Raw genomic sequence first — 26,160 nt, 5'->3', positions numbered from 1 at the left:
AAATAGGGAAATGATATCTGCGCCAAGGTGTTTCGATAAACAAGCGCTCCACTTGTTTGTCGTGTAGTATTTAAAGGGAATTCATAGGATTTTACGGTTCTCAAAAAGCTCTTTAAACCCTTTAAATACTACACGACAAACAAGTGGAGCGCTTGTTTATGGAAACACTTGGTGCAGATACCATTTCCCTACAACTATTCCCAACTTTTTCAAAATATCGCAACAAATATACGATATTATTTATTTTCCTTCCATTATATATCTGCAGATATTTTTAAATATTCCATTCTTTCCCACTATAAACACAAAAGTAACAAAAAAAATCAAAATCTACACCTGAGAAATTCCTGAGGCAAATATTTGTGACCATGATTGCATTTGCATCAAATCAGGTTGAGAACCGGAATAACCCGAAGGAAGCTTACAAGTATAAAATGCCAAGGTCGTGGCATTCTTTTATTACTGAATTCTGAATTCTGATACTTGTTGTTCTAATTCACATATAATTAATATTGCATCCACCCATGAATGGTAGCATACAATGAAACTCTACACTTGATCATCCACATATGCTTCCAAACATTGTCTGATCTTTAACCTCTCTTCGTTCGTGAGATCAGCACCATCATCCATCAAACGGTTCCTAACCTCCTTATTTAGATCACTAGAATCATTGCTATTAACCTGCAAAAAGCAAGAGCAAACAAGAAACATAAGTTGTTCAAGATTTGTCAATGAAGGCCCTGTTTTTTTCTCGTCTTTTTTATAACCAATTGTGAGTCCAAAAGGGATCATTGGAACTGAAAATTAAACTTAAAATTGAGTCCAATAATCAGTTTTGGACTCACAATCGGTTCTCAAAATCCAAAACAAACAGGGCCTAAGTGAATTGGAGCTTTAGAAAGAAGATCTTACATAGACATAATTGTTGACATGGCCATCTTTGTTGGGACGCGTTATCAACTCGTATTTATTGCATGTCCATTCGCCATCTACAATATACTTGTATTCGTAGAGTCCTTCCTGTAAGAATGGGCTTCAGTGAAAACCAGCACTTTTTACTTTTATAGGATTTTTCCTATGTATAAATTTCCATTTTTGGAAGAAGAGTGACGTGTATGTGCTTTAGGGAATAGCTGTGAAGAGTGACTGTTGGAGGTCCATAACCCATTTGAGTGGCAGAGCTCATTGTAAAATTTCTCAAGCATTATGATTTCTACCATGTAATTATATGACATAATTAATTTTGAGATCTAACATGCATAATGAAAAAGAATTTTACATTTCGATTTGTTGCACAATTTCAAGAATATCATTACATCTGATGTTTATCGGTAATTGCATCAATAGGAGTATGAGTACGAGTGTCGGAATCCGACACGGAAATCAAGTGTCGAATTCAGCAAGCCTAAGAAAGAAAGGTTTGTGGCTTCATCAAAATATTTTAATCAATTCTGAAATTTTAATTTTTTTACATTATATTATGGTTATGACAATTAATATATTAAAATTTAGAAAGATTGAGTAAATATAATGTTTTATTTATGTGGAACAACCAATTACTCCAAAAGCTTAAGTCGTTAGAGATTGCGTTAATTAATCTTTTATACTTCAACAATTACCATATAAAACCTTACTATTAGGATGGTTAAAACTCAAAACATGTGGTAATTGTGAAGTTGTGGTAATACTCAGAAAAAGCATATAAACCTGAGATCTAGAAGTGTCGCAGAGAATGTTGAAGTATTGGAATCTGACACGTTCAGAAGAATCCGTGTAACATAGCTGACAAACAATATATGTGCATGCACACAACACACTAATCATAGACAATTTCTTTTTTTAAAGATAATCATGGCATAATTTCAATAATGATATTATACCATTATACTCTATTCCACAATATAATCAAAACTATTCCTTAATGGTTTTAGGATTGTAGTTTTATAATGAACATTGATACTAGATATCACAATACTTTGCCCAGTAACAAAACCCTTTTCAACATTTCCAAGTCATGTTTTTTTGTTGGAGATTAAGATGGATCAATATGTATTAGAATATTGGGTTAATTGGGGCATTTCTAACATTGGAGATCTCTATGATAATGGTAACAGATATCTTCACACCCTTTCCAACTAGTCATGAATAAACAAAGCCATGATAGAGCGAAGTGCATGTGTATTGGCTAATCTGCCTAAAGGATGACTGGGTTGTAAAATCAGAATTAAAGCCTGTAAAAGATTAGCAGATTTGCACTACAAGGACACTCGATACCAAACAAAAAGGAAATTGAAGACTATAGATGTCATGTTGTGTCCATAGTGAGTTAAAAGTCTTGAGAATACAAACTCAACATCATTTTTCATAGGTTGTATTATAATCCGGGTTTACTTTTAATTGAAGTTTAATTATATTGTTGGTTTACTCCTATACCAGTTGACAACCAATGTAACCACATCCCCCAGTCCATGTTAAGGAAGTTGGGTCATTTTGTTTCAGTTAGAAAAGGCTACATAATCCTCATTAAGGGTATTTTAGTCATTTGAAACATGTAGTAAATAAGACATTCTACTCATATATTTTGTATGAATGATAATACACTCTCCCATATGTTTGGTCTTCTTTTCTCTTTTATTCTCTCCTAAAGACATTCTCTGTTATTCTACTCATATAATTAGTATTTATCTATTTTTCATCTCTTAAACCCTAGGTCCTTTTTCTTTCCCCAAATATTCATTACAAATCATCCCCAACTCCAACCCTATTAATTTTCTCTAGGACATCTCTTTCTTTTCTTATTATTCTCTACCTTCCATGCTCACGGTAGTATCTTACTACTCAATGCTCACGTTAGTATCTGCCTAAGTAAGGAGCTTACAAACAAAGGTATGCCCCATCTTCATTAAGCTAGGTCCATTTTAGCTCTCCTTTGCACTTGAATCTCTATCTACCTTCTCTCATCATCGCAAATCAGTCTACCCTCCCCCTATTATGTCATGCATCATTATTTAGTTTCTTTTCCACTTCAAAATTCTATGACTTCTCATCTCAAGAAAATGTGGTAAACAATATCCATATAATGTTTAAAGTAAAAAGCTGACGGCTGACACCAAGAATTTAGAATTAAAATCTACATATGCCAAGTGGTCATTTAGAAGCAAAAATAAATTGTACACTGGTAATAAACATATAAAAATGAAGTAGCAAGCTCATTGATATCAGAAATAAAATGCAGCAACAAATATTTCTACAAATACCAACAAAATATACTTACCGGTAATTCCCTCTCAAGATTCCACAATCCTTGCTCTTCATCAAATCTCAAAGGAATTCTCTACAAGAAAGTGGGAAAATTATTAACAGGCATAAAAATGGAACCATGAAATCAAATGACAATAATTTTCATGTGAAAATATTTCAAAGTTGGTTATGATGGGGATCCACGGCGTAGAAGGAAGAAGACAGTCTAGACAGAGCCCTGGTTATGACAAATGGATGCGGAGATTTGGAGAGAAGTCAATCTCTCTCTCGGTTTTTTTTTTTGACAATCTTCTCCAGAGCAGTGATTGCTGAGAAGTACAGGTTGAGCATTGGGGGCTAGGAATCTATGGAAAATTATAGGTGGATGGGATTAACAGTTTGGAGAGATACAATGAAAAATGTCTACATTGTTCCAAAACATCATTTGATTCAGAGTTGGACGTGGGAGGACAATTAGATTCTTGATGGACTGTTGGTGGGGGTCGAATGCCGTTCTTGCTGATTTCCCCGACTTGTCCAGAGTGTGGCTTCTAATCGGAATGCCTGTGTGATTGTTTCGATAGCCGGAATGGGAAGGTTGAATGGAAAATTCAAATTATTTGGACCTTGTTTGATAGAGGTGCATCGTGACGGTTATTTATAGTAGGATTGACTCAAATCTACATTTGAAGAAGCGATATTGACTGGAGAATCTGGATATGGGAGTTGAATGAGAAGTTTTCAATTCAATCCTTCTGCCAACACCTTGTTATGTATGCTTCTTCATCCTCTGCCAGAAAAGCTTGGAAGATTCATGCACCACATGGTCTGTGTGTTTTGTTGGACTACCTGGCTCAACAAAATCTTGATGGTGGACCACCCCTGTAGTCGAAACCAAGGTTGCCAGAGCGGGAATCGAAAGTGGGAATCGAAGGCTCCTAGGGAAGAATCCTACTCAAGGTTGCCAGAGCGGGAATCGAAAGCGCGAATCGAAATGGGAATCGAAGTGGGAATCGAAGGCTCCCAAGGAAGAATCCTGCTTCCTTGGCCGAAACCAATTAGTTGTTAATCATTGTGCCTTATGCATGGGGGATGGAAAATCTATTTATCATCACTTTATTCATTGTTGAGTTGCTAGAGAATTGTGGTCTTTAAATTTAAACAAATTTGGGATTAATTGGATCTTTCCTTCTCATATTGCGGATTTGTTTGAGCAAGAGTTCTGTAAATATGATTTCCCCCAGCCTGCCACTTGACCGAGAGTAATGCAAATCAGCACATGCACCTCAACACGAGACCCCGTGGAGTCGCCTTCTAGCAAACGGACCCCACCAAATATGCCTTTGAATAACTACCTTCTCTAAGGCAAACTCAACTCCATCTTCTAATGAGTGAGCTCCTTCTCTGTCGACCATCGACTTCATCAATATGGCAAAACACTTCCTTGCACTCAAAGCACAATACACGTCAACTCATCCAACATACCTCCATGTTTGGTCCCCACTAGAGTCATCTCTCTTGGCCTCTTGCCATGTTAGGGTCACCTTGCACAAGGATTCCCATCTCTTTTGTTTATGTACATTTCTCTAGCGTTGAAATGTTCAACACTATTTCTTAGGGAAAGGCCTCTCCATAAAGCTTACTATCTAATCATCTCTAAGCCCCTTTGCCATATGATAATCCCATCATTCAACTGCAGGACCACGTCCAACTTCGCATCTGCCAATTCCAAACTATATAAGAACCATAGGTTGCATGGCATGTACCAACCAATCCTCTGAAGGTTTCTTCTCTTTCACTTCTTCAAGCATACTCAACAATGTTAGCACCGTCGTTGAAAGGAAAAAAATCCGCTCATGCCACTTCAAGTAAGAAGTACATTGTTCACATAGAACCATTCTCTTTGTAGCACTAACACAATAGCACTAGGAATTCTTGACATTTTGCCTCCACCATATCAACTTCGATAAGATCTCCAAGCTTCTGCTCTTAACTACCCTGCTCTCCAAGCAGCCCATGGCAAATGCACAGTTCAATGATGCCTCACACAACAGTCAGAAATCTTTCATTTACGCTTCGGAAGGAATCCCACATTAGCTATGTCCAACCCACTGGTCTTCCTAGGTGTAAAACACTTTTCTCAATCAAGATTACAAAGCTGGCAGAACTTGGCCAACATTTAGGTCAACTCAACTTTGCTACAAAGCTGATAAGGTTCCTGATCTCTTGTGCCTCTGCACTTGAAATGAACCAACCATAGACATAACCACTTCAACAATTATACCAAGTACCGACACATTTTATATAATCACCTGCCACCAAAGTGCCGAATACACACAGTTCTACCTCGTAATTCTATGATTCACTGTTTGAGTCGAACGCGCATTGGAGACAGAGGAGGAAGTTGATGACTTGTCCAATGATGACTCGGTGTCTCCCTCCACCTCTATTGCTCCTCCATCTAGTAGTGATTTTCTATTGATCTTTACCCCAATAAGAATGACAATGGTGTCTAAAAGAGGTTGAAGTTGGATGCATAAAAATCGAGATAAGACGCATGTCCCAATGGTTCAAGAGGCAGTTCATCAACTTCAAAAAGGAAGGGGTTGGAAATTAAGGTTGTGATGTGGAATCTTGATACTTAATTATGGTTGAAAATGAGTTTTCATTGAGTTAACTTCGTAGCCATGGAAGCCCAAAGAATTGATTTGTTGAACTAGTTGGATCTGAGGGACATGGTAGAGAGTTTTTTTTTGTTAAAGATAAAATGTTTCAGGTAGAAGTAATGGTAAGAGAGAATAAAAGTTAAAACACTTGGCTTCTAATGAAAATTATAATGGGAAGAAAAATTGATGAAAATTATGATGGGAAGAAAAATTATATAAAAGAGTGCAGGCAAAAAAATATGTTCCTAGTGAAGGTTGTTGCTTGGCATATAAGAGAATTAGGGGTTAGGAAGAAGAAAAAAGCTGCGATAAATAGGTTGCCAGAGAAAATTGGACCTCCGTATTATCCTAGAATCCAAGTTGAAGTCTATTGAAAGCAATATTGTTTGTCAAACTTGGGAGAAGGAACAATGGTTGAGAGTACCATGAAGGAACAATGGTTGAGAGTACCATGTTTCTGTAAATTTTTTTAACAGTTGACAGTGATATCCAGTTGGTATTATCAGGGATGTATGTACCCCAATATTCGTTAGAGATTTTTAGCTGATATGGATGAGGCCAACGGAGGAGCGTTTGTCCATCCAATGGTGTTTGGGTGGAGATTTCAACACCCTTGGTTTTTCCCAAGAAAAGATTGGGCAGAATAAAATCAACATACTGCGCAATTTCTCCTATCTTACCCTTAGGTACAAATTTCTTGACCTTCCTTGGGAACACATTTCACTTGGTCTAATAGCTAAGAAAGCCCACTAAGTTTTAGGTTTTATAGATTGATCATTTCTAAAGATTGGGAAGACCCTTATCCAAGACTGTGTTAAAGCCCTCTTAAAGCTGGTCTCCAACCTTAGTTCTTTGGTGGTTCAATTTTTAGACTGGGTTCCAGAACCAAAACATAGGGCTGAAGAAAACAAGACATTTAATGAAGAAAATCCCGGATGAAAGTAAAACAAAGATTGTTGGAGATTTGAAAGTCACATAGATGGCTAACAAGTGTTTTAGGAGAGTCAAACATTTGACTTAAAATGCTGCCAGGAGTACAGAAGGATTATTTTCTTTCATGTAATCCTGAGATTTTGCTAGTGATGAGGATTTCTGTCAAGAATTCAAGCCCAAACAGTCTGAGGCCATAAGTAATTAAGAATACATATATTCTTAATTTATTTTTGATGAATATATACATTCTTAATTTTAGAAGATGGTAATTATTATGCGGCTTCACTATACCTTGGAGTTATCAAGGACATGGACTTGATAAAGTTTAGAAGCCATTAGATGCCTACCTTTATTTTATCCACTGACCTTATCATTGAACCAATTAAATAATTGAAATACAGCGGTACCTATAGGCTATAATTTATTGTTATATATGATGAAGCTAATATACACAGAACATTTTTTGAAAATTTAAACAGCATCTGTTTATTTTGAAAGGCAAGTAATCCCATAAAAAAGTTGGTGTTGTTTTTTAAAAACTTCATTACCTGGCCCCATCCAATATCAAGCCCAGAGATTTCCACCGAAGAGCAGTTCTGACCTTTCCACGTCAAAGTGACATGGTTCTTGGCTAGGCCTGTTAGCTGTAAATTAGAAGTTAATTCATTCAAGTGAGACAAATGAATGACATGAAAGCCAAAATAAAAGGGGATCTTAGACAAGGAAAAATTCATGCTAAGTGAATTATAAAAATAACTGATCATGCATAACCTCAAGCACTATGAGAATCCATATCCATGACTTGCTAGTTTGGATTTAGAGTTGAAATTCAGAGATTTGGATTGAAAAGGAAGATGATCAACTACAGAAATTTCCACAATTTATTTTAGTAGACACACCAAAACCATGGAGCCAAACATAAATAAACTTTATTAATCCCAAAAAAACAGCCAAAACCAAAGAATCTACAAATAAAAATCTAATACATCCATAGCTAGCCTTCCTTTGCAATTAAAGATGAATCATGAATTGTGTATAACTGGACATGATAAATTCTTAATTGTCATTATACTTTAGAAAACCGCTCGTTAAACTAGTTGGTCAATCCAAAAGCAAAACTTACACTGCCAACTTTTGATTTAATCTTATAAAGACCTGTTCTTGAACTTATAGTTGGTCAATCAAAAATCGAGACTTACAATTCTAACTTTTTTATTTAATCTTGTAAAGACCTGTTATTGAACTTCCCCTCAAATTATAGACAGAAATACATTTAAATAGATATTATTCCGCAAAAAATTAAGCGAAAGTAATTTGACTTGAGTCCCCTCTTTTTCATATGGGACATATACCACAATATATCAAAAATATTTAACTCTCTCATTCCCAAGTAAAATTCCCAACAATCTACGTTACATAAATAAAATCGCAAGCGTTGCATTCCGACATGGGAATGGAGTGTCGCACTTGGAAAAAGGCCCAAAAAAGGATTTGTGGATTACCAAGTTCTTCAAATTAATCTTTAAAATTTATATTTGCAAATATAGGATTACATAAAACAGAATTTTTTGAGCAAAAATATATAATGGAACTTTAGTAGTTCATTATGTGTAATGCTTCATCTTCCATATAAAAGCTTTCCATTGGGAGGTAGAATTAAAAACCCATGTCAAATAGAATTTTAAGTCTGTTGTGATATAGAAAAATATAAAAAAGTAAATTTACAAGAATCAAGCCAAAATACATGGAGCGTTGAGATCTAACACGAGTACATTGCTATTTAGAAGAATTCCTGTAACATTTACCAAGATCTAGGAACATAGAAATGAAATACCAAATGCACAATTTTAAATTCCCAATTAGCTCCCAATATTTTCTTTTCTAGGTAAGTCATGCTTGGACCAAGCATAGACATTAGCATGTTTCATTTCCTATAGCATCTTATGTTCAGCAGTGAAACTTAGCAATGTTCAACCCCACCAAAGAGCCAATCATCAAATGAATCAATTCCTCGCGTTGCTCCCACCATGACGAGGCATTCTTCCTTGGATTGATGACAACAATTTTTATTTTTCGTATGATCTAACACATACTTATAATCATGTTTTTAAATTTAGGCCAAAATACCAAAAATTCGTATTTTAGTTGGGACAGAAATCCGAAATTTCAGATTTTCCCAAATTTCAGCCAAAATTTCGGAAATTTCGGTTTTAATTTAGAAAATTTGATTTTTTTTCTAAAATATAATATCTTTCCGAAATTTCAGTCCAAAACCTAAACCGAAATTAAAATCCATGCTTATAATCGAACACTTGTTTTACAATGTTCAACTAATCGATAAAATCTTCTGGTTCCTTCCTCACTTCAAAATGTAGGATATCAAATCCATACGGACCCTTTCCACAAAATGGGCAAATCTAGAAATTTCTACCCCCCACATCTGGCTCAACATGCAGAGCATGGCCAAATAAAGGGTTCAAATCTAGATCCTTAAAGGCATGACTGCTATACCGATCCCAGATTTTGTAGCGATCTAAGCACTGCATAAGTTGCTAAACTTGCCCCCATAATATTTCAATATATTCACCTATCACCTCTATAAGAGGGTTTCGCCAACTACCTCTGGCCTGATCTTTTCTTGCAGCCAAAATTTTTTTGAGCCAAATATCAAACCAGTCTAACCACAGTCTATGATGATTTCCAGATAGTCCAAAAAATTACATATCTGATGTAATCTGTAACAACGACCTCCAGAGCATGAAATAGTCATGAAACCACAAGCACATATCTAGGGCAGATATATAAGAACTAAACAAGAGTAATCAACTAGTAGAGGAGGGACAGAAATTTACTAAAAGGAAAAGCATCAAAATCCAGCAAAGAAAGCTCCATTTCAAGTCAGTAGTTGAAGCCTAAAGAGAGAAACAAGTCTATTCTAAAAAAAAGAAGACCCAACATAACTTTTCGTGAGCCTTTCCTTTCCGATTTAAACCCCATGAATTGCATAGCATAATGCATTATGTAATGTCTGATATAGCCCTCACTAAAACTCCTACTTCAAAAGCTAGTAATTTCCTTTTATGTGAAACTATCTGTTATAAAGTAACTACCACTCAGTAAGATAATAAACTTAAAAAAAAAGACGACCCAAGGTTTACATGGATCCTTTATGGTCCATGGCCCACACATGCATCAATCCATTTTTTTTTAATGATTACTTTTTTTTAATTAATGCATCAATCCATGTTGGGCCATGGTCTATGCCCGATTCAATAAATAACCATTGAAACTTATTAAATACAATTTATGTACTACAAATATATGCAACATGAACATTTAATAAAACATAATATTTATAAAATCTTCCATAATCTATTGCATACTACCAACAAAATCAATTATATGTATGCAATGTACTGAATACTGATATCTAATATGATAAAAAAAAAATTAATTTTAGGCACTTATTGGATGTTCTTATTTCTTGCTGTGAATGTCTGACAATATGTAATATAACTTTTAATATTCATAGACTTATGAATGTCTCAATAAATCAGGTTTGTCTGACATCCCATATCCATGTTCGACATGTAGTCATTAAATAGACTAAACGTTTAAAGAGATTTTATATGGTGTAAGCCCTTATAGACCTGTATTTTTCAAAGTCTTGTACGGACCAAATCATAGGATGATCCAAACCGTCCATGTACGCAAATAGGTTGTGCCCAAAAAATCATTTATATAGGATGATCCCAACCCTCCGATCTATTGAGGAACTGCATATTATGGAAACCTCTATAGATCGGAGGGCTAGGATCATCCTATGGAAATGATTTTGGGGAACAACCTATTTACGTTGTGTTCCATCACATGGACGGTTTGGATCATCCTATGATGTGGTCCGTACAAGACTTTTTGAAAAATACGGGACTATAAGGGCTTACACCATATAAAATCTCACGTTTAAAAGTGTTCATTATTAAATGAACTTGATGACCAGTAGCACACTAGAACAGTATAAAACTGGATGTCTCTCTATAACAATAAGTTGTTCAAATGTGAAAATAGTGTAATTTTAAAAGCTTTTGGCAAAGAAATGGGAACTGTGCAAAATGGAACTTGTACAGATGGTATTATTATGACATATGGCTGACACTTAACTCTTAACTTTAGAATAACTTTTGTGATTAGTATAGATAATTGGGAAATCTGAAATTTTGGATTTCGCAAAATTACGGTTTTGGTCTTAACTGAAATCTGAAATTTCGGATTTCGGACGAAATTTAAAACCATGATTGTAACTCACAATGTCAGCAGTAGCAATCTTTATGGCTTCCAGTTTTGGAAAGCATGAACGTTTACTCTGCAAGCATAGAGAAAAATTAATGAAATACCCATAAACCTGTTGCGAATCAAATATTCAAGAACACAACTGATTAAAGATAACAATTTATTACCAAAAATTTGCTACTAAAAGAGAAAATGAAAACAAAATAAAAGTTTAAAACAAATTAATATGGATGAGGTTCATTAATTTTTTCTTATCATGGTGGTGAAGAGTCGCTTGTCACTTCAAAGGCCTGCTTTGTCATTTTAAACTTCTATGAGCAGTCGCGACATAAGGCTTCAAACAAAAATCTAAAGAACATAATACTACAAAAGCCACAAACAAAGGCAAATGTCTGCCCAGCATATCTGAGGGAAAAAAAGGATGTTACTATTCCATAATTTCGAAGTTCAGATAAATATATCTCCTCAAATTAACCATAGAAAATGTTTGAAGAGCCTCATTTACATTTTAAGACAATAACAAGTACCTAGGAGATTCATTATGCCAACATTTTCAAAAACTTCTAATTTCTAGAAAATATCTTCGAAAAGAATGTCTCCAGAAAAATCACAAATGAGACTTGGTTTTCGTTCGTCCTAGGAAGAAACATATTCACTGCGTATGGATGTTTACAGTGAGTGAAGCATCATTCAGACAACAACTTAGAGATGTACAAGCCCCATCTGGTTGCTCGTGAATTTACACAGACATGGCCTTTATTACAGATCCATGTTTGCTCCAGTGGAGAAGCTTGCTTCCGTCGGTCTCTTCACGAGCTAGACATGAAGATTGCTTTTCTTCACGGCACTTTCAGAGAGGAGGTTTTTTTTAAAACTATTTCACAGAGGAGGTTTATATAACTCCTCTTGGTTATGTGCTTCAGGTGAAAGAAGGGACATAGGAAGTGACAAGCGACTTTCATATCTGATTCATGGTGACATGGAAGTATATATTCAATAGTAGCATAATTTCTATATTAACCACAATGGATGGGAATAAAATGCTCCATATCTTAGTTCTTAATTCTATTCCGATGAGCGTTCTATTTTGTTCATTGGAATGGAATGCTCCGATGTTTTGCCTATTCTAGTTGTTCTGTTCCAGAAAAGACACTAAAACTGGTGGAATTTATTTTAAATAGTTAAAAAATTCAGAGAAATGAGATCTACAGAAGTGTAAAAATGAGAGGTTTTGAGTGTTTTTTAACACTCCCATTCAAGGTTAAAAGACATTAAATATGCCTCAAACGACTATAAAACTATCACTAAAGAGGCGGTGGAAGGGGAAACCCAAAAAATGTATTTTTGGAATTTTTGTAGAATTTTCAGAACAAAACAAGGTAGAATGTTTCGTTATGCATTTTGTAACAGAATGTTCCACACAAAACGAAGCAAGATTCATAACTATGCTCCAAATACTACACATCCTTTTGTTTCCAAGAGATGATCTCTTACTCCACCACCTCCAGAGATCCTTCAGGAAAGGGCAATTCTCTAGGTTACTTGGAATCTTTTAAAAAGATTACGAAGTACTTCCATTTTTGGGTAAACTAGGGGCAATTAATAAATATGTGAAGTATTTTCCCTGATGAATCTGCAGAAAGGGAAATTCATTGGATCGTAGAACTTCCTGTTAGATCATAGATAACTCGTAAGGATTTTACCATTCATTTCACACTAGAGAAATGCAATGGCTCTATGAAAAGCAGGTTTGCTGCAGGTATTTGGGGAATTCCTCTCCAAGTATTGAGATGAAAAAGTGTACAAAGACTTGATTGAAAAAAGATCAAGGGCATTTTGTTGGAAATATCTAGACCAAGTGTTTGTAATCCATGTGCACAATACTATTGCAAACATTTCCCCAAATCCATATTCATCATTTAATATAGATCTCCCATAACCAAGACAAAAAATTAAATGTTATCATCCAAAACTATATTTAACATAATGAAAACATTTAATTCAAATCACGAGTCATGAAGAACAAGGGAGGTACCAATAGTAACCCATTTGCTTCTCTAAGTTGACAGCCTTGTAGCCAGAACATGTACGCCAACTGTATTTAAAAAAAAGAAGCCAAGACAATAACATTTCTTTCAATATGAAACATGAAATACTAGTGCAAGGAAAATAGTATGTGATGGGAAAGTACAAGTTTCAAATTAAAATTCTTCTTCTTTTTCCTTCATTCCTTATAATCAAGGGAAAATCTTTTATAGTTTTATTTAAAAATATTCCATATGAAATCATTCACATTCTATCCCCATTGGTTGACATTCTATTATATAATATGACCAATTAGTGTGAACAAAAATAAATAAATATGAGTACCAAATTAATCCCCATCATTTTTCTTCATTTCTTTTAATCAAGTTAGATTTTGGCTATTGCAACTAACATATAAGAATAAAAAAAATATACAATTTAAATTAATTAGCACTTTATCCTCTAAGGTTGACATTCTATTTTTGTAAGTGTTTGAATATGTAGCCCTACACATTAAAGAAAATTATAAATTAATTCATTTCAAATATCTAATGGGTGAAGGGGCCAATTTTTGCTACCAACCACCAATAAAAATACTCAAGCACAGTTGAGCTTAGACATAAGTGTCAGGTCTCCAAATAATCCACTCTAAATGTTTGCGTGGAATTGTGAATCCTCTCGCAACTAGGAGAGCTTCATAATATTCAACTGAGACAATTAACCTTAAAATTTAACATGAAGACTGTTAAAGTATAAAAGATCCTTTGGAGAAGTTGGTAAGTTAACATGGTATCAAAGCTAAACGTCTCGACTTCAAACCTCCTGGATAGCAAAAATTCACATGCGATGGTCGGCCCAAACTGGGACCACATGTGCCACGTGTTTTCCAAGTGGGCCACACGTGCAGGGGAGTGTTAAAGTACAAAAGATAAATAACGCCTTTCTCCAACAGCTTAAGCTTTTGGAGAAGTTGATAAGTTAACAAAGACCGAGTTGCAAGTTGCAACCTACTACCCATTGCTTTTCTTAGTATTTTGTTCCCTTACAAAACCCAATGTTGCATCTGTCTTGCATGTTATGCATTGTGTTGGTGTTTTCTTTTTTGTGATTGAATTGTCCTTACGGGTGTGTTTGGTTGCACAAAAGCAACGCAGACCTACGGATTTTGCTTGGCATTTGTGTGCCACATCAGTACAATTCCTTGTTGCCAATATAGCATTGAAATCCCCGGAGACTCCCTGGGATGTCTCTTGGGTAATTATTGCATATCTGCTGATGTGGCATCTGTGTCTCCTCCTTATAACATCCAAGCCAAAATCCACAAAAAAAAGGTGGAATTTTGCTTGAAATTTCTTGGTTTTGGGAAAGTTGCATCAGGAGTTTTGTGCGACCGTAAAATCCCTACCAAGTTGAAGGGAAAGTTTTATAAGATAGCGGTGAGGCCAGCCATGCTGTACGGCTCAGAATGTTGGGCCACCAAGAAGCAGCATGTGCATAAGATGAGTGTAGCGGAGATGTGAATGCTTAGATGGATGTGCGGCCACACAAGGCTAGATAGAATTAAAAATGAAGACATTCGTAAAAAGGTGGGGGTGGCTCCAATTTAGGAGAAAATGAGAGAGCACCGCTTAAGATGGTTTGGACATATCCAACGTAGGCCTTTGGATGCTTCGGTGAGAAGAGGCGACTCGTGCCAAATTGATGGAGTAAAAAGAGGTAGGGGCAGACCGAAAACAACTTGGGTAGAAACATTGAGGAAAGACTTGATAGCTAGGAACATAACAAAGAACATGACCTTGGATAGGATAGAATGGAAGAAAATGATCCACGTAGAAGAACCCAACTAGAACTAGGATTAGAGCCGGGTAGATTCCTAAAGGATTCATTTAGCCAACCCCAACTACTTTGGGACAAAGGCTTTGTTGAGTTGAGTTGATTCTCTAGGGGTTTTCTCTTGGGTTACTCTCTTGTACGGTCTTGGGTTGAGAAGGAAATTTTTCTGAAGGATTCATTTAGCCAATCCCAACTAGTTTGGGACAAAGGCTTTGTTGAATTGACTTGAGTTGATTCTCTAAGGATTTTCTCTTGGGTTACTCTCTTGTACGGTCTTGGGTTGAGAAGAAAGGAAAGGGTTGCAGGTTGAGGATTTAATCCATTGTGATCCCTGTATATTGTTTTTATCATAGCGGAAGATCGTGTTTCTCGCCCATGGACGTAGGCTTGGCCGAACAACATAAATCTCGGTGTTCATCTTGTGGTTTTTGTTTGTTTTTACTTCTCCGTTAATTTATGCACAATCGGATCGGATTTGCCCGGCGGATTTTCTCAACACTTGGGAATAGTGATCTCTCTCTATTGGTAATGACACCCCTACTTATTCCCCTACTCTTCGAGTCTATGCCGTAGAACCAAACGCCACTTACCAATATTCTCCAAGGTAATTCAAGGCAAATCCAATGCTTGTCTCCTCCATGTTTACTACTTATTCCACTACTCTGAGTCTATGCCACAACCAAACAGACCCTAGCGGAACATATATGGGAATCAGACTTCATGGAGACTAAAAAGTATTATATGAAAACCTCAACATTTTGGAGTAGTTGTATTTCATGTGATTCAATTGGTCTACTTTGTCAAAGTAACCAAGGCATCGTTATTTGGTATTTGCTCTGATAAAAGTTTTCCAGAGAGGATTATATTTTTCAAAACCTTTCGAAAGGATTTCAAGTGTGCAACTCAGTACAGACTGCCATTCTTTGATATTAACTGCAGTGTTTTCAGTGGAATGTTGTGCCATGATTGGACTATTGTTCCTGCGTGACCACTGTGCTGATTCCTTTTGGACTGCAACAGTCTACGCTGTACTCTATTGAACTCTAAGCCCAACATATATTTTATATTATATAGAGACCCTTTTTTTTTTTTTTTTGATTGGGGGGGGGGGGGGGGGGGGGGGGGGGGTTTGATACTGCCCAAAAAAGATAACCCTATCTGTAAAGAAAACCCATATAGATAGCTTCTTTAATTGATAAAATCAAATGAAATATGGAGACCATCACATGTGATGCATCACTATTCATGTGAATAGAGACTCGTGAATAGTGAAACCCTATTGTAATGTCTGTTCATATATATAAAGAACACTAGAGATCTTAGGGTTTTTACTTTGAAACCCATGAACTCCCTCTCTACTCTTTTTCTTTTTTCTTCTTCTCTCCTTGATTCGTTTACAAGGCTAAATCAGAACTAAAGGCCAAAAGAGATTATGCAATAAGCTACAACTCCAATTATGAAGGATAAATATCTGTAACTGTTTAAACATGAATGCTGTTAAAGTGTAAAAGATTAAATAACGCCATCTCCAACAGCTTCAGCTTTTGGAGTAATTGATTGTTTCACATGGTATCAGAGCAAAGGTCCTCAGTTCAAAACTTCTTGATATTATAAAAATCCACATGTGATGGCCAACCCAAAAGAGGGGCCACATGTGCTATGTGTAGGCCAACCCTAAAAAGAGGGGCCACACGTGAGGGGGAGTGTTAAAGTTTAAAAGATTAAATAACACCATCTCCAACAGCTTAAGCTTTTGGAGCAATTGGTTGTTTAACAAATGCTATGCTTCACAGACAAAATTGACTTGCCTACCGCAACAGCAGGAGCTCTACCAAGCCCAGCAGTGCAATGTATATAAGTCACTCCACCATTATGATTTATGGCCTTGTATAATTTGCTGACCACAGCTGGAAGCCTCATTCGTAAATCAAATGCATCAAAGTCCCTGTTGCATACCACATAAGACAAGGTATGTAGGAAGAAGAAACTGAAAGAAACAAACTTAGCAGCAAAGAAAGATTGATAAATTGAACCCTATTTCTATATCATGCTGACTGTCTAAAAAGATTGGGCATGGTTACCACCATGGTTTTAAATTTCGTCCGAAATCCCAAATTTCGGCTGAAATTTGGAAAAATTGCTTCTTTTTTTTTAAATATTATTCCAAAATTTCGGTAATAATGAATAAATTAATACTTCTTTTATTACCGGATTTCAGTTCCGGACGAGGGCGAAACCGAAATTTAAATCCATGGTCACCACCCTAAAAAATTTCTGAACTTTTAAAATAAAAAAAATAAAAAATAGAACGAATAAAAAAGAAGAAAATTAAATTGGGAAAATCAAGAAAGAATGTTTTTTCAAGCATAATCATCAATTTTCTTTTGGTAGGTAAGCTGGAAACGAACTCACAACCTCATAGTTGTAAATCAAAGCACAAATAGCCAATTATATTAAGTAGTATACAATGTTAGAGAAATAAATTAGTGTGGTCCCATATAATTATGTTTCAATGTGTTTACCTAATTTAAGGTTTGTATCTCTCGGCATTTACTACAGTTATTTACTGTAACTTGATATGGCCAATCATCAGGGCAGCCCTAAAGGCATTTACAGTAATTACTATTTAAGGGTTAAACACGATTTGCAGCAAGAAACAAGCAAAAGATGTGAGAAACACAATCACACAAGAAAGACGACAAGACTTGCATGGTTCGGCAATTCGCGATAATTATTCAAAACTTTTCGTACTTTTGGCAATCTTGACAAATAAAATCGTGGAATATTTGTTTGCAGAAGGTGAGAGCGGGGCAAAAGGGCTGGCAATCAGTTTCATATATTTGTAGTGTGGTTTATTTTCCAAGCATATACGCAGACATGTTTGTGGGTTTGATTCTTGATTCACACACAGGCAGAAAGGCATTGCTTCCCAACAGTGAAACTAGTTGAAGTTGGATGTCAGAAATGACAAGAGTATCCCTGGGGAATCATTTCTCTGTCTATCTCACGTTTTTTTTTTTTTTTTTGTTTAGTGAAAGAGATTAGTAGGTGGTAGAGCTTATGGAGGAAATCTTTGAAATTATATCTAGATGAGTTTGTACAAATTTACGATACATGTATTTACTTGCACACTAAAGGAGGATCATATGGTCAGACTATGATAAAAAATGGTAGAAAAAAAGGAGGGAACAGATTAATATTGCTGAAGAAATATAATACCATTTTTTACATTTATTTTTCTTTTGCAAGGGATAGTTTGGTACATTAAGAAATGATATTAGAAGTTATAGTTTAAAACATTAAATCATAGTTACAAAATTCTCTTCTTAATTTTTGGAGCTCTGTTTGAATTTTAAAAATATCGAATAATTATTCAAAACTTCTTGTACTTTTGGCAATCATGACAAAAAAAAATCATGGAATATTTGTTCGCAGAAGGTGAGAGAGGGACAGAAGGGCTGTGAGAGAATCTCTCTCTCTCTCTCTCTCTCTCTCTCTCTCTCTCTCTCTCTCTCTCTCTCTCTCTCTCTCTCTCTCTCTCTCTCTCATACTAGGAATACAAATATTCCAAGAATTTTGTTTTTCATGGTTGCCAAGCATGCCCTATTAAGTGTTTTTTGTTCGGTAGGCTAACATTTCCCCTATAAAATTGTCGCGAATTAAGAAAATACAATGGCTATTCAATGGAACTAGTATTCTGAAAATGATTATCGCATCCTTATCATGTATCACAATTTATTTATTTATTTTGAATGGATGTATCACAATTTTTAATATACAGAAGCTGGAATTGAACAATTGACTCAAGGTTGACTCACCTTATTTCAGCACGGATGTGATGAATGTCGTCACATTGGTTTGCATATTCTCGGATGGAGTCAATGTCAACCCCAAAATATCTAGCAATACTAGTAAAGGAATTGCTTAACCAATATATCTGCCCACCACCATCCTCCAAAATGTTTAAAACAAGTTATAAGATGCAAATTCATTTCACAAGATCAATTAAAGCTTACAAAAGATCGATATGGAGTGTGGATACTCAAGGTCTGAATTTTGTTGTAAACAAAATATAGTTTTCACCCCAATGTCACGGAGCTTGTCAACATCTTCAGGGGTCTGTAACAAGTAAATTGAATTCAGAACAGAAAACTAAAATTCAGAGCCATTTCGGAAAAAATAAACTAAAATTGAGAGAATTTTATCCAATAAATTAGAAATAGATTTGAGGATCACTTGTAAGCATGACCCGACAATCAAGTCCGGGAGAATGAAGTTGTAGTTCATTCCTAGTTCATGCCTATACGTCAATACTGTATCACAATTATTAACAACAGTTAGAAAATCATACACATCAGTTAAAACACATAACCAAGAAAAGATAATCTTGAAAAGAGTTCCTTCAATGAATGTTGATCACATCATTCGACCCCATGGAATGTAATTGAACTTACCAGCTCCCATAGCTTCCGTCATATTGTTACTATATATCTCTGATTTTTCCTCCTCTACATCAGCACTACGCATGTCTGTACTGGATGCAGAACCAGAGTATGCCTGGAGAAAAGAATATTTAAACATTATTTCCACAAATCTACTGCACAGTCTGAACAAAACAGTAAATGACAGATCAAACTATCTAGTCAACAGACTCAACACCATATAGGTATTACTCATGACAAACATCTAACTTTAAATCACTGATAATTTTTTATTATTTTTAGCTTAAATGGCACAAACCAGGATTTTGGTATATAGAAAAATTACTCTTTTTTTAATGAAAGAAAAGGGCAGACCGAGACAGTCAAGCCCAAAATACAAGAAGGAAAGAAAAAGGAGAAAGAGAAAGAAAGCAAAACAAAACAATAAACAATTAGGTGGGAGGAAATCAAACATCTCCAACCCGAGCCTCCCCACCACCCCACCACGAGCTAGTCTATCTGCCTCCAAGTTAGCTGATCTCCTAATATGATTGAAAACTATTTAAGAATCGTCTGTCCAATCTTCGATTTCATCAAACATGGATGCAAACCTCCAAGGCGGCACTAGCGCTCCTCTTAGCCACTTAATGGCACTCATTGAGTCACCTTCCACAATTGTCGAGTTCAAGGATTCTCTTGGGATGCACTTTATACCTCGATGAGCGGCTTTATAGAAAAATTACTCTAGTCCATAATTCTCCATTGTTGATAAAATATCTCCACATCATTTGGCCACTAATGCATCACTTTGGATTCTAACGTTCTCAATTCCAATCCACCTACACATTTAGGTTGCCACACCATTTCCCAATTAATTAAATGAACTTTACTAAAAATATTATCATTGTTACATAAGAAGTTCTGGAAAATCGTGTCAGTTTTATCCGCCACCGGAAGGATCTTATATACTGATAAAAAATATGCCGGGACATTATCAAAGAAAGCTTTGAGAGGGGTAGTCCGTCCAAAAAGTGACAAGTATTTACCTTCTTAGGATTCAAGGTGGGACTCTATTCACTCGACTAATGGATCCCAATCATGAGGACTAAGGATCTCTTCCTTCAGGGGAAGAGCAAGGTATTTGATTGGCAGTGAAGTCGAGCTAAAGCCAAGGAATGCAGCAATCTATTTGACCTCAATTGGTGCCGCACACCGTGGATTTATTCCTATTGATTCTTTGGCCAGTAGTTACAACAAAGGGAGAAATAAGGGCATTGATCCCTGTAGCTTGAATTGGCAAATCTTCCACAAAGACAATTGTGTCATCAACATATTGAAGGTGGGATATGTGAGGACCCGCAGGACTAGTAGGCAAACCCACCAATATAATCTGCTGCTTTTACTAGGGTGTGCCCAATATTTTCTGCAGCTAGCGTAAACAAGAATGGTAATAAGGGATCTTCTGGTCCAAGACCTCTAGTAATTCCACAATAACCCATTTGATCTGCATTGATAAGGATGGAGAAATGAACTTACAATATACACCGCTCAATCCATTTTCTCCGCTTGAGCCTGAAGCCCATTTTCCGTAATGTCGACATTAAAAGAGGTCACTCTAGTCTATCATATGCTTTCTCAAGATCCATCTTTAGGAGTATTCCGATTTACATCTCTTGGAAGAATCAATAACTTCATTGGCCACCACGATATCATCAAGAATTTGACGACCAAAAATGAAAGCACCACCCAATTGAGTCTTGAGGATAGAATTTTAGATATAATTCTACACACACTAAGATCCTTTATGTCCACCGCATTTCTAACTTTTAGAATTAGAGAGATAAAGCATTGAAAGCATTGGGGATGCGTGGAAGAAGTAAAATTCTTCCATTACAAACAATACATTCGGAGCAATAATCTCCCAAAACACTTGGAAGAAACACGTTGATAATACATCCAGTATGGGAGCCTTGTCTTTGCTTAAAATGAAATAAATTTCTACTAACCTTGTCCAGAGTGATATGATGTTCAAGGTCGCTAGCTACCTACTTGGCGATTTGAGGAAGATCACAAAAGATCCAGGTTTAATTTCCCACTTCGAATAGAACAACTTTGTAAAACAATTAACAATTATCCCTTCCATAATGGCTTTGGCTTCAAATTCCTAATATGAGATAAGGAGATAGCTAATCAATTTTTTCCTACCTCCAGATGAGGCAAAATGACGAAAAAATTCAGAATTTTGATCTCCCGCAGCTAACTGCAATGATCTAAATCTTTGCCTCTGAAAGACATTTCTAGATCTCGATGATTCTTACCCATTCACCTTTTAAGGACTCCATAGACTTATACTAAACCATCTACTTCTTTTCGACTCTATCTCAAGTTATCAACCCTTATGATGCCCATTCGAGCTGAAAAATTTTAAAGTGGATTTTATTCCATCTCGGAGCACTCCTCTCAAGGCCTCGAGCACTCCAGAGCAACCCTCCATTTTGAATGATTTCCACCAATTTATAACAAAAAATAATTAAAATCTCCATGGGATAGCCAAATTTATTCAAATATAAATAGAGTGGAAGTGCAGACATCGTCCATGAAAAGGAGTCAAAGGACAATAGAGCCGACTTGGACCAAGATCCACTGTTAATCTGACCATACTGAATTAAAGTTGGATTCCACATAAGCTATAAATCCACAGCAAGACCTCTTTAAAGTTGGATTCCACATAAGCCATAAATCCACAGAAAGACCTCTAAAGGGAATGATAGCTGCACCAGATCCTTTCAAAATAGATTGGATCCCATCAATTGAAGTTGATTCTAGTTTGTCCGTAAATATTACTACGTCTAAGTTGCCATAACGAATAATTCCCTGATTGTGGGCCTCCTATTCAGTCTCCTAAAACTCATCACATTCTACGAAGGGATCTTCATAGTTCATACGATAGCTTTTGATACTCTATGGCCTACGGATTTAGTCCCATAACTAATCTTAGAGGCCAGGTTGATTAATTCCATTAAGCTCTTCTGTCACATTTTTCGTGGCTAAAGATAATGTACTAGCACTTGAGTTGTCCATAGGAACAATCATACCTGGACTAGTGGCAGATTTAATAGCCTTCTGAGCCTCTACAAAACGGGATTGACAAGATGAGAGAGCATCCCCCAACAGGTCGTCTGAATCAAACTAAAAACACGCCAACTGGAGGAACACATTAGACATCGCCTTCTTTTTTGCAGCTTTAGACATAATATAATTAATAGAATTTCATAGCTGCATACCATGGGTTCAATGGTGACTGTGTTCCCATCGACCAGTCTAACCGGGCGATGGTTTCCCCATCGTGGGTCGGTTCTCCGGGTGATGATATCCCCATCGTTGGTCGGTTCACCGGGAGATGGTTTCCTATGGTGGGTCGGTTATCTTCTTTAATTTCTTCTTCTTATCTTCAGGCAACGGTTTCCACATCGACCTCTCTTCATGTGATGATGTTCATGCCGTCGACCTTCTTTCCAGACGATGGTGTCCCCATCATTGGTTGGCTCTTTTCAGGAAACGGTTTCCCCATCAACCTCTCTTCAGGCGACGATGTTCATGCCGTCGACCTTCTTTCCAGGCGATGGTGTCCCCATCATTGGTTGGCTCTCTTCAGGCGACGGTTTGCCCGTCGATCTCTCTTCAGGCGACGATGTTCATGCCGTCGACCTTCTTTTCAGACGATGGTGTCACCATCATTGGTTGGCTCTTTTCAGGCGGCGGTTTCCCCGTTGACCTCTTTTCAAGAGACGATGTTCATGCTGTAGACCTTGTTTCTAGACGATTGTTTCCCCATCGTTGGTTGGTTATCTTTTCGTTTTCTTCTTCTCTTTAGGCGGCGGTTTCCCCATCGACCTTCCCTCCGATGGTTTCCCCACCAGTGGTTATCTTCACTTGGCGTTGTGATACTCGGCTGACGTCTCTACCAGCCAGTGTTCCTCCTTCGGCGTGCTTATTTTGTTCGAGGCTGCTTGTTGTTTCTCTGTTACGGCGCTTCTGTTTGATCATTGATCTCGATATTAGCAGTGCTCTAATTAAGAGAGAGAGAGAGAGAGACCCCGTTCTGATAGCTCTCTTTGTCATGCTGATTCAGGGGTCGTTGCTCCTTTTTTATGGTTGTCGATCTCGCTGTTGTACTCTTGTTGTCGTTGCTATCTTGTTGTTATGCTTTTCATTATGTATTCACTACACCAGCTTTATGAGAGTTTTGTACCAAGCTAGATTTGTGTGTGAGCTTATGGTACTTTTTGTTGTATGGTTCTTTTTAGTTGTTTGTTGTAGTTTCTTTGTAACAAGCTAGAGTTCCATGGTATATACACTCCAGCTTGAGGGGGAGTATTGAAGAGTGTAAAGGCAGTTAGGTCATTACATGTATAAGTGAGGGGTATTGTAGTCTTTGTACTCAAGGTTGCCCTACTTTGGGCTTATATATACATCATTTACATGTGAGAGCTCCATAGTGGAGACTCTCACCATCTTCACCCTCACTCTTCTTCTCCTCTCATCCTTATCTTCTAACAAAAAGAACATCAGTTTGTTCGAGCTCATTAGGTTTCTCCATTAACGGTAGAGACGGTTTGGTTTTCCATGGGTTTAGATAATAGCTGTCAGAAACGCCTTTGAAGGTGGAAAACATGTTTCCCCAAAAATGTGTTTCGGAAATGAAAATAAAATGCAAGATAACTGGAAAAACATTTTTAGAAGTCATGGGAAACATGTCGAAAACATAGAAGAAACTTCTTCGAAAAGAGGGTGAAAAGCATGAGACACGTATAGGAGGCAGGTGGAAAACATATGTGAAAAAACACATAGGGTGCATTTGCTTGACCTGAAAATCAACTTTTGCAAAGAAAGTAGAACGAAAACTGAATTTTTTCCCATCAAACACCGTTGAATGTTTGTTTGGTTGATAGGGAGATTAAAATCTCTACTTCTGGAACAATCATTGCCAACGCCCTGTCTGCCGAGGTAGCACCAAAATGAAAGCTCGCATTTCTTGCCTAAATCAAGTAGAAAATGAATCCCAGGAAAAACATCTCCCTCCCTCCCTCTCCATATCCGCCCCTCTTTCCGTCGACTTGTGTGGAAGCCATGAAAATTGGACAAAGATTAAAAGGAGACGAGGATATATGGAAGGTGATAAAATGAACCAAAAGGCCAACTTTTCTCTGTGATTAAACCAGTTCGACGGATCGGCAACGATTAGTTCAGCTTAATGCCGTTGAGAACACCTTGATCTGATGATCCTAAGCCTTTGATCCATGTATTCCAAAAAAATGAACCAGCAATCATTGATATTTTCTATCATTTTCTACAGCATCGTATGAAAGTTTCGCATGGGACGAAGACCACTTTGGTCATCCCAAGATGCTCTAATTTTAATGGTCTTTAATGCATATAAATGGCCCCGTGTGGGAATGTAGATCACTTCGTCATCCGCTTCGATCATGGTTACTACGTATTGCGTTATGGAGAAGAGGAAGACAACATTGACTAGAAAATAAAACATGCTTCAAAAGCGTCCTATAAATAATGATAATGACACCCGTTTCAATACTTCATTTTGATAATAGCCTACGAGGACAGTAAATCGAAAAGGGTTTGAAAAGAATTCTTGTCTATTCTGACCAAAAGGGTCTTCAGTAGTAATAATTAAGTCACTAAAACAACCCAATTCTCACAAATAAATTTTGATTTTTTTTTAATGGTATAAATTTTGAGTTCTATTGAAATGAAAACAGAGGATCTATTTGAGTGACCAACCAAATTGCATTTTTGCTGCAATTTTAGTGTAAACATGCAATATAAAACAACTTCAGATTAAAAATTTACACATAAACTGCACCCAATGCAATCAGTTTGCACACCCAAAAAGGCTACAAATTCCAGAATCAAATATGATTTTCATATACTCAATTTGATGTCTATTCCAATCAAAAGGGTCTTCACTATTAATCATTAACATACTAAAAAAACCCAAATCTCCAAAATAAATTTTGAGTTCAACTGGAATGAAAATCATGGCAATAATCTAGTAATCATGTAATAATGGATAAAAACAAAAAAAGTTTGAAAATAATTCTAGGAGAAACTTTTATTTACCTTCATGGAGATCTTTTGGGGAAACCCAGTTCTCATCATTGCCTTCTGTAAATTAGAATTGAAAAAAAAAAAAAAAAAGCAAAATTTTTAGAAAAGAATTTTGGTATAAAAGAAGTGTAGAAGAGTAGCATGGAGCATATGTTGAAAAGTTACCACTAGAGTAAAGGCTATAGAAGAAGAATAAGACTTTCCACCATGGCTTTTAAGGCCTTGTAAAGGCAAAGTAGATGATCTGAAATCAAAGAAAAGTACCCATTAGAAAAAGGTGATATTACTTTAACAGAGAGAGAGAGAGAGATGAAATACCTGGGAAGATTTTGAAGGCAGTTCATTTGAAGAATCTGAGGTGCAGAGGAAAGAAGAATTAGCAGAGACGCTAGTGATAGAAGTGGGCGTGAGACTTTGATTTTTATAGTCCTTTTTCCTAGATTGAGATGGAATTGAAATAAATCTGAGTTTTCATATGGTTGAAGGCCAGTAGGCTATTTTATTCTAAAATTACTGTACGGCCGACACCATAGGATGATCCAGACCGTCCATTTGATGTGCCACAATGTGAATAGGTTGTGGGGAAAAAATTATTTCCATAGGATGATCCTAGCCCTTCG

General features: G+C 36.5%; 1 protein-coding gene across 2 annotated transcripts; it reads right to left on the bottom strand.

Annotated features, from left to right (window-relative positions):
- Positions 1-428: 428 nt before the first annotated feature.
- Positions 429-26,017, bottom strand: SEX4 (dual specificity protein phosphatase (DsPTP1) family protein). 2 transcript variants are annotated; one of them, XM_077369991.1, is made up of 14 exons: positions 25,859-26,017; positions 25,706-25,784; positions 25,553-25,597; positions 19,445-19,547; positions 19,227-19,303; positions 19,033-19,109; positions 18,809-18,889; positions 16,803-16,935; positions 13,168-13,227; positions 11,149-11,205; positions 7,391-7,486; positions 3,278-3,337; positions 916-1,023; positions 429-684 (listed from the first exon to the last, which is right to left on the bottom strand). In XM_077369991.1, exons 1-14 carry the CDS (start codon positions 25,882-25,884, stop codon positions 550-552), a joined length of 1,137 nt encoding a protein of 378 aa, XP_077226106.1. In that variant the 5' UTR covers positions 25,885-26,017; the 3' UTR covers positions 429-549. The 2 variants fall into 2 exon arrangements, with proteins under 2 accessions (XP_077226106.1, XP_077226107.1); XM_077369992.1 differs by lacking the exon at positions 916-1,023.
- Between the last annotated feature and the right edge of the window lie 143 nt (positions 26,018-26,160).

Source organism: Tasmannia lanceolata, unplaced genomic scaffold, assembly GCF_043159265.1.
Source record: "Tasmannia lanceolata isolate RefF3 unplaced genomic scaffold, GAP_Taslan_0.1 ptg000029l, whole genome shotgun sequence".
NCBI classification, from domain to species: Eukaryota; Viridiplantae; Streptophyta; class Magnoliopsida; order Canellales; family Winteraceae; genus Tasmannia; species Tasmannia lanceolata.
The sequence above is the reverse complement of the archived record's forward strand: the minus strand, read 5'-3'. Positions and strand labels throughout refer to the sequence as shown.